This window comes from Silurus aristotelis, assembly GCF_946808225.1.
Source record: "Silurus aristotelis genome assembly, chromosome: 22".
Taxonomy (NCBI): domain Eukaryota; kingdom Metazoa; phylum Chordata; class Actinopteri; order Siluriformes; family Siluridae; genus Silurus; species Silurus aristotelis.
Genome location: NC_139595.1, coordinates 155001 through 165000, shown reverse-complemented (window position 1 = coordinate 165000; position 10000 = coordinate 155001). Strand labels below are relative to the sequence as shown.

Below are 10000 nucleotides of genomic sequence, written 5' to 3'. Positions count from 1 at the left end.
TGGTGCTAATGTCCTTGATTATCTGGCAACCCCTATTTAACTGGAAGCCTAACTTTCAGTTTCACCGACTCTGCAAGATGGTGCGCCGTTCTAAAGTGACTGAAAGCCTCCGGCAGCAGGTTGACCAGATGAAGGCCAAAGGGACGACCCAATCAGCCATAGCAAGACAAGTTGGTCGTTCCAAATCTGTGATTTCAAGAATATTGAATCTTTACATCATCACAAACTCATTCAAGTCCACCAAGAAGGCTGGTCGTCCACGGAAGACAAATACAAGAGAGGACGGGATCCTGCGGAGGATCTCAATGGGCTTCGTTTCCACACTGCAGCTGGAATTGCTCACCAGTTCAGCGCTGAACAGGGTAAGGATCTGTCTCGTCATACAGTGTCTCGACGTTTAAGAGCATTTGGACTGAAAGCCTGCAGCATTTGGTCTGCAGTGACCAAACCTCTCATTAGCAGAAAGAATCAAAAGGCTAGACTAAGCTTTGCTGAGGAGCATGTTGTGTGGACAGAGGAGAACTGGTCCAAAGTTCACTCCAGTGATGAAAGCAAGTTTAATTTATTTGGGTCCGATGGGAAACATTATGTTCGGCGACAAACTGGAGAAAGACTGAACCCAAAGTGTGTAAAGAAGTCAGTGAAAAGTGGAGGAGGAAGTGTGATGGTTTGGGGCATGTGTTCTGCAGCAGGAGTTGGGCCTCTTATACAGCTACATGGCAGAGTGAATGCAAATGTTTATCAGAACCTTCTTCAACAACATATGGTTCCTTCCCTGCGTTCATCACCCAATCAGCCCGCAGTGTTCATGCAGGACAACGCTCCATGTCACACAGCAAAACGGGTAAAGCAGTTCCTTTAAAACTGAAAACATTGAAATAATGGCATGTCCTGCCCAGAGTCCTGATCTCAACCCAATAGAGAACCTCTGGAAAATCCTTGCCGACAAAGTTATGGACAAGAAACCCACTACAGTCACCGAACTGTGGAGGAGACTGGAAGAAGAGTGGACCAAAATCACACCAGAGCAGTGTGAGAGACTGGTGCTGTCCTGTGGCTGCAGATGTGCTGAAGTCATTCAGAGCAGAGGCCTGGACACTTCCTACTAATTACTGACTGTTGTAACCTTCAGAACATTTTGTTGTAATCTTTTTCCATGCTACAGTCATTGTTGTTCTCTAATTTTGGTCAGTGTGTTTTCTGCAAAATAATGTTTTTTTTTTAATGCCTTAGTGATTTTGTGGAAAAGGTGTTCTGGTAGCATGGTATAGACACGACAAATATATATATGTATGTATATAATAGCTCAGTGGCCTTGTTCCTGTACAGCGGCTCGTTGGTCTAGGGGTATGATTCTCGCTTTGGGTGCGAGAGGTCCCGGGTTCAAATCCCGGACGAGCCCAAACTTTTAGAGTGATTTTATTTCCTGTGTGTCCCCTGTGTTTTCGGATCTATAGATTTATGGTTAGTGTGCGATGTAAACACCACTGATAAAAAATAAAATACACACACACACACACACACACACATACACACGATGACGTCACTGTGACTACAAACAGATTGTCAGGAATATTTGTAACAGTTCCTTATCACAGATACTTAAAATAATACAACAAATACAACAAAAGACACAGAACTTACAAAAACTAAGCTATTCAAATGCTTTTGATATTTAATAAAACAACCCTGAATGTTACTTATTTATTAAGGCTAATAAAATATATTGAGATGCGGATGCTTTAGACTGTTAATTAAATATTTTATTAAATATCAAAAGCATTTGAATAGCTTAGTTTTTGTAAGTTCTGTAAATTACTCTTTAGTTCGTGCCGCATGAAACTGTTTCTTTGCAGCATGACGGCACTGTGCTGCACGTGTGTTCATGGTGACGTGCACGGCGCTCGGCGCGTTCCCGCAACAACATTTAATGACCAGTAGACGCTGATGTTTGCATTTACGCTGTTTGCGTAGTGAACTACACGATCTATTTTAAGCTGCATTTTAGCAACAGCGCCCTCTGTGGTCACAACATACGATGATCACAGATTCTGGTGTAACACTGGCGATATGAAGCGCTGATAACACAAACTACAGATCCCATAATGCATCGCTTCAGCTGCCTTACCGAACACTAGACTACCTGAGAACATTCCAGCGTCAATCAAGTGGAGCTTCTGTTGATGTATTTAACTCTATTGTACAGTTATTGTGAAACAGCGCCTCACAGTGGTGAAGAGAAAAGTTGACTCTGAGTAGACACGTGTGTGTTATTAGTGGAGTGAATGTGACTGTAATTAAGGAATTGAATCTAAGACGGAACTACGAGACAAAACATCAGGAGAAGCTGAAGAACCTGAATGCAGAGCAGAAGATACAGAAAGTAGAAGAGTTAAAGAAGAATCTCACATTTCAGCAGATGTTTTTCACCCGAGCAAAATCCCAAAGTGAAGCTGGAGTGAAAACAGAGGAGAAATCAGAGGAACATCAGCCGCTTATTTACTGAGGGAGAGTTTCTGAAGAGCTGCATGCTGAAGCTGTGAGATGTCTGGTGTTTCACAGGAGATATTTTTATAGAGAGTAAAATATTTTAAGTTATTTAAAATGTAAGTTTATTTATTCTGGAATAATATTCCTGTCTTTTTGTATTTATATTTATATAATTATGTTAAAAAACATTTAGTTTTACTGAGTTTAATAAATGTTTATCCTGTTCGGCACGCGACCTAAAGTGTGCTGTGAGTTTTGGACCCTGTTTTTACAGGAACAGATGAAAGGTAGAATAAATCTCCCAGAGGTTGTTACCTTCACGTACCGCTAGAGGTCACTGTTTATTTACCACTATGTGAGACAAAGTCGCTGCTTCCAAACTCAATTAATACTTTAGATAATTTAATTCAAGATAAAACCGAAACTTTATTGAAGATGACTTGATTGAGCCCGCGGGTTTTATATGGTCCGTGTAGCGCGCGCTTTGCAGGCCGGTTAGCTCAGTTGGTTAGAGCGTGGTGCTAATAACGCCAAGGTCGCGGGTTCGATCCCCGTACGGGCCACAGGTTTTTTTCTTTATGATCCTGAACATGGTGAGAGGAGAAACGAACACACACACAGTGTGTACGCTGAATGTGAAATATATTTTGTATGGGATTATGTTAAATATGAAGCTTTATCGAAAGTGAAGTCACATGACTCTAAACGCAGGTTTGCTGATTTATTAACCTGGAAATAAATCACACTGTTTGTTTTATTATAAAAAACAAGCATCAGGATCTGAACCCAGTCGAACAAAACATTTTATTTTATTTATTTACAATGAAGCAGCACATTCATGGATATTAATTAATACCATTTAATACTGTATAGAACAAAATAAAAAATTATTAGTATTTTACTCAATTATAACTTATTGATATATTTATTATAAACTTCTTGGAATTTATAAAGTTATGTACAGAAGAAGGACATCATGCTTTAATGGTTATTATTCACACACACACAGCAGTTCACTGCACTGATACACCCAAATCACACTGATATTAATACAGGAATCAGAAAAGGCATGCTTCCTACAAATAATTATTTATGTTTATTTATTCATTCATTACTTTTGTATTATAATGACATTCTTCATTCGCAATAAATTAACTTTTTTTTTTACAAAAAACATCAGTTAGCTGAAATCACACACTGAGCTTCAATACACATTCACTTTACACAGGAAATCAGCAGTGACCCAGTGACTTCATTATCTATAATCACACACACACAAATCACTTTATATTGCATGTTATAGGAAGCACTTACTGTTAAAATGGTTGTGTAAGATTGTGTGTGTGTGTGTGTGTGTGTGTTTAATGGACATGTAAAACCTGCATGCCTAATTTTTCCAGTTTTAAGCAACATTCCATATAACAAACAATTTCTGTAACACACACAAGCATGCACACAAACACACACCAAAGCACACACAAACGCACACACTCACAGAAGGTGAAACTAGCTCTGCTGCGTCACTGGGTGTGCCTGAACACATTCAAAAATAATTCCTGAGATTCTTACACTTTGTTGAGCGTCAGAGATTTGGCGGCATGTCGTCATGCGACATAAACAACAACAACAACAACAACAACAGCAGCAGCTTTAACACAAGCATCCGTCAAACACACAGGTAAGGATGTTGCAGCTCACTGGCATCTCCTTGTCCTCAGTACAGGAACGAGTGAGTAAAGTGAGAACTGTAGAAGAGTGTGTGTGTGTGTGTGTGTGTGTGTGTGTGTGTGTGTATGAGGAAGCAGTATCAGCACACACAGCTCTAAGACTTTTGACACCAGTCGCAAGATTATCTTTTGCATGTCACATGATCCAGGTTAACATGGGGGCGGGGCTTGTATGGACGTAACTCAGAACTCCTGCTTTGATTGGTCAGTCCAGGTGGGTGTGTAAGATGTGTTTTTGTGGGTCCAGCGCCCCCTGGAGGCTCCTCCTCCCCCCTGAGCCTGCTGGATTCTCTCACACTCCCGCAGGTTCTGAGCTCGAATCTCAAAACTTTTAATGTCCTCCACTACACGGCACGGGAACCAACCACGTTCTCCATCATGCAGACGCTCACCCATCATCCAGCCTGCAGGAGAGACACAAGGATGAGGAGGAAAAGGATGATAAGGATGAAGAGGAGGAGGAGGAGGAAGAGGAGGAGCAGGAGGATGAAGAGGTGAGAAAGAGAATGATGAAGATGGGGATAAGGAGGATGATGAGGAAGAGTATGATGAAGGATTTTAATGTGGAGTATTAATCAGAATGTTGTCGACTGGGCAGGAAAACAAACCTTCCACAGGCACTGGTGTGTGTGTGTGTGTGTGTGTGTGTGTGTGTGTGTGTGTGTGTGTGTGTGTGTGTGAGAGAGAGAACAAACCTTCCACAGAGCTGACATCAATACTGACAACATTAATTAGAATTTAGATGTCATTCTGTGTGTGTGTGTGTGTGTGTGTGTGTGTGTGTACCATCATTCGTTTCTTCAAGTACAAGCAGAATGTCAGCCATCTCCACAGACAACTCATCAGGCTCCTGAGCTGAGTACGACTGAATACATTGCACCTGGGGAGAATCTGACACACACACACATACACACACACACAGTATATATAAAATGCTTAAGATTTAATCATATTTATTGTATCTTCTGTGTGTGTGTGTGTGTGTGTGTGTCAGATTCTCCCCAGGTGCAATGTATTCAGTGTGTGTGTACCTAGTGTGTGTGAATGTGTGTGCATGTGTGTTGGGTCATGGTGTGGGTCACCCAGGTCATGGTGTGGGTCACCCAGGGGGGCGCTATTCAAGCTAAAACCACCACTGCTGCTTGGTGCATCTACTGATCACCAACATACAGTTCAGCATCAAATCAACATCAAGCAGAACATTTAGAGAGGAATAAATGATGAAGAAACTCCATACTCACCACAGCACATGACCTCATTTACATGATTTTTTTGAAGTAGTTGAAAAGAAAGTTTTGGACTTATGATAATTTATCACTACATTGTTCTGTTTATATTTACTCCCAGTTTATAGATTTTACATTTCACCTCGCACAGTACTGTATAATTTGAGTTTACAGTAGGTTTACTAGTCGGCGCTATATTGGTTTTTTGTCTTGTCTTGTGTTGTCTTGTGTTTTCTGTCTGCACTGTCTGTCTGTACTGTTTTTTTGTCTGCACTGTTTGCACCAGGTTGCACTCGATGCACTTTATGTAGCTTGTGTTGTGTTGTAGCATTATGTTGTCTAGTGTAGTGTTTTACTGTGTACCACTGTGTATAGTAGAAATGACAATAAAAGCCTCTTGACTTGACTTATTAGATATCAATCAGTTTTTAACTCATTAATATCATTCTATTAATAGATCATTGTGCTGAGAGTCACATTAGTCTTTATTTCAACATAAGGGTTGATTAAGGAAAGAGTCTTGTGCTAAAAATTATATATAAGCATTATAACAATAATAAATCATAGTACTGGGATACTTAAGCACATTTGAAGCATTTTGTACGTTTAATCCACTGAATATTTAAAGGGACCAATTATGTAGTCACATTTTACCTACTGTATCTCTACTTTTACTCAAATACATGCTCTGACTACTTCATCAGTGAGGTGTGTGTGTCTGTGTGTGTGTGTGTGTGTGTGTGTGTGTGTGTGTGTGTGTGTGTACCTGGTGTGTGTGCACTGGCTGAGAGGAATCGTGTCCTGCGGTTGGGGGTAAGAGCACATATCCAACGCAGTTTCTCACTCCTGTTCAGAGCAGAAAACACACACACACACACACACACACACACACACACACACACACACACACACACACACACACAAAGAGTTGTGTTTGTGAGCAGACGTTTTTAGCTCCCACATTGACACACTTCTGAAAGTTTTCCACCTGCAGGTATTTCACCTTCAAACTCAAATAAAAATCTGATCTGTGTGAAAAACTCTACTGTCTAATCAAATACAATAGATCAGATCAAAGGGAAAGATGATGATGATGATGATGATGATGATGATGATGATGATGATAAAAAGATGAAGAAGATATGACGATAAGGAAGATGGTGAAGATGATGATTATGGTGAAGTGCAAGATGAAAAAGAAGAAGATGAAGACATTGATGAAGAAGAGAATGATGATTATGAGGATGATAATAAACAAGAAGATAATAAAGAAGAAGAGAATGATGATTAAGAGGACGAAAAACAAGAAGATGGTGATCTTGTGTTTATGCTTTTTGTGTTTTGTATGTTAATGTGTGAGAGAGAGTGTGTGTGTGTGTGTGTGTGTGTGTGTGTGTGTGTCTCACATGCTGGTGGTCTTTAGCATGTAGCTAATTGGTCGCTCCTCTTGATTCTCCAGCAGTTTGAGCACAAATGCAAAAGCCAGAACCTGACCCTGATCCTCCATATCCTCAGTCCTCAACATGGAGCGACTGCACGAGTCCAACACCTGAAACTTCTCCCCACTTACACACACACACACACACACACACACACACACACACACACACACACACACACACACTCTAGTTATTTACATGAGCTTCCTAGTGACTTAAGCAGTTTCCTCCCTGTCTGTGCCAGTTATGATCAGTAAGTCTCACTTTGATGACATCACACTTACCTGGAGCTGCGCTTAGTAATAAGCAGCAGGTTGTTGAACAGGAACAGGTAGAGGGAATGGAAAAGTTTTCGGCTTTTCATAGTGCGCGTGCTTTTCGGCCCGGACATCTGCAGAACCTCGCCCTTTTTCAGGAGCCACCGAGAGTGAGATATCACTGGCACTGACTGGGGTCAAAGGTCAAAATCAGGGTCATGCTCCTCCAGAGCAGCACTTCCCAACTTCCTACACATGCTGTGGGAGTGCCATGCTAACAATAGTAATAATCCTATTCAAATGTCTCTACTTTACCTTCGATTTGAACTCCAGAGTTTTCTCAATGCTAATCAGCTCCTCTGTACGACTCATCTTCTTCACACCTTCATTACACTCCTTCACAATCTGAAACACACACATACACATCACACACGCATCATACACACACATATAAAACACACACACACTCACATATCATATACACACATAATACAGATACTCTACCCTCTGTACCCACTTGTCCTGTACCCTACACCTTACCCCTACTCCTTGCCCTATATCCTGCACTTTACCTCTCCCCCCCTTGCCCTGTACTGTACACCTTACCCCTTCCCCTTGCCCTGTACCCTACACCTTACCACTTGCCTCATACCTTATACCTCCCACTCCCCCCTTGCCCTATACCCTACACCTTTACCCTCCCCTCTTGCCCTATACCCTACACCTTCCCCTTGACCATACCCTACACCTTACCCCTTCCCCTTTCCCTGTAACCTACACCTTACCCCTTCCCTATGCCATATACCTTACACCTTTACACAATAAAACTAAACTCCAATTTAACCTAAAGTTTTATATGATGTGATGAGAATCACAGGCAGGCAGTTACCATGGCAACGAGAGGACCAGACATGGCATTGTTCACACACACCTACACTCTCTCTCTCTCTCTCTCTCTCTCGCTCTCTCTCTCTCTCTCTCTCTCTCTCTCTCTCTCTCTCTTTCTCTCACTCTCTCTCTCTCTCTCTCTCTCTCTCTCTCTCTCTCTCTCTCTCTCTCACACACACACACACACACACACACCCTCTCAAGCTCTTGGTGAGCCTTTATAGCGTTCCTCTCTCTCTCTGAGTTCTCCTCCACCTTCTTCAGAATGTTCTGGAACACACACACACACACACACACACACACACACACACACACACACACACACACACACCAAATCTGATTGGCTGATTTACCCTATTTGAACATTTAAAATGTTCTGATTGGCTGATTCTTACCTGCACTAGAAGTTTGAGTCGTGTGATTCGCTGGAATGGAAGAATCAGGAACGAGGTGAATGACAGACCTCTGACTTTTGGCTGATTCTCCAGAATGGCCATGTTCTCCCTGAAAACAGGATTCTCCTGTCTATAACACACATACACACCCACAGAATTATATAACCTACTGCTGCATTATGTGTTTGTGGATTTAGAGAAAGCGTACGACAGGGTGGAGAGAGGAGTTGTGGTGTGGTATAAGGAAGTCTGGTGTGTCAGAGAATTATGTGAGGGTGGTGCAGGACATGTATGAGGACAGTGTGACAGCAGTGAAGTGTGCAGTAGGAACCACAGACTGGTTCAAGGTGGAGGTTGGACTGCATCAAGGATCGGTTTTGAGCCCTCTCCTGTTTGCAGTGGTAATGAACAGGTTGATGGATGAGGTCAGACAGGAGTATCCATGGACTATGATGTTTGTGGATGATATTGTTATTTGTGGTGAGAGTAAGGAGCAGGTTGAGAAGAGCCTGGAGAGGTGGAGGTACATGCTGGAGAGAAGGGGAATGGTAAGAGAGAAGGGGACAGTAAAAGACAGGAGGCAGAGCTGGAGGTAGCAGAGCTGTAAAAGTTTTCGTTGGGAGTGACGACAATGGACAGGATTAGAAATGAGTTTATTAGAGGGACAGTGCATGTAGGATGTTTTGGAGACACGGTGAGGGAGGTGAGATTGAGATGGTTTGGACATGTGCAAAGGAGGGACATGGGGTATATCAGTAAGAGAATGCTGAGGATGGAGCCGCCAGGAAGGAGGAAAAGAAGAAGGCCAAGGAGGAGGTTTATGGATGAGGTGAGGGAAGACATGCAGGTAGATGGTTTGAAAGAGGCAGATATAGAGGACGGGGGGTATGGAGACGGATGATCCGCTGTGGAGACCCCTAATGGGAGCAGCCAAAAGGAGAAGAGGAAGATGGACACATGGACACACACACACACACACACACACACACACACACACACACACACACACACTCACAGGATGCGTCTGTAGTTTTTCTCCTGATAAACCTGGTTAATAACATAACTGATGAAGACGTCGAAATGGCTAACGGCATGATGATAAACGATGTCACAGACATCAGAGATCTGCAGTGACTCCTCGATCCGATGTTCCAGATCCATCAGAAACCTGAAGAAAACATACATCCTAAACATTCATTTCATCAGCAACCTGATAAACACACACACTGCTGAATACTGCACTCTAATTGGTGAGAAAGTGTTGATGTTAAAACACACACATGCACACGCACCTCTCGCTGGCTTTCATGACCTCAGCGATGTTGGAGAACAGGAAGTGCATGTCTGATTGGCTGAGAGTGTTAATGAGCAGTGGGTTCTGCAGAAAATGAGATTCCAAAAGTTCCAGACTTTTATAATACGACGCCTCAGACGTAACCAACTCAAACATAGCCTACAGGAGAGAAAACATTTATTTTATTTATATAATATTTATTTACTGTTAAACATTAAATAATGTGTTTCTGTATATAAATGTGTGTGTGTGTGTGTGTGTATGTTTTAATATATATATATATA

At 42.0% G+C, this 10000-nt stretch overlaps 1 protein-coding gene across 1 annotated transcript in view; it reads right to left on the bottom strand.

The window, feature by feature from the left end:
- Positions 1-3275: 3275 nt before the first annotated feature.
- The window catches only part of ngef (neuronal guanine nucleotide exchange factor), a 28976-nt gene continuing 22251 nt past the window's right edge, over positions 3276-10000 (bottom strand). Inside the window, exons 7-16 of the mRNA XM_083525102.1 lie at positions 9715-9875; positions 9438-9590; positions 8423-8552; positions 8223-8297; positions 7455-7544; positions 7167-7330; positions 6850-7008; positions 6210-6289; positions 5004-5108; positions 3276-4621 (exon numbers count right to left, since the gene is read on the bottom strand). Of these exons, the coding sequence (XP_083381228.1) occupies positions 4401-4621; positions 5004-5108; positions 6210-6289; positions 6850-7008; positions 7167-7330; positions 7455-7544; positions 8223-8297; positions 8423-8552; positions 9438-9590; positions 9715-9875 (1338 nt within the window). The 3' untranslated portion in view covers positions 3276-4400. The remainder of the gene's footprint in view (positions 4622-5003; positions 5109-6209; positions 6290-6849; positions 7009-7166; positions 7331-7454; positions 7545-8222; positions 8298-8422; positions 8553-9437; positions 9591-9714; positions 9876-10000) is intronic.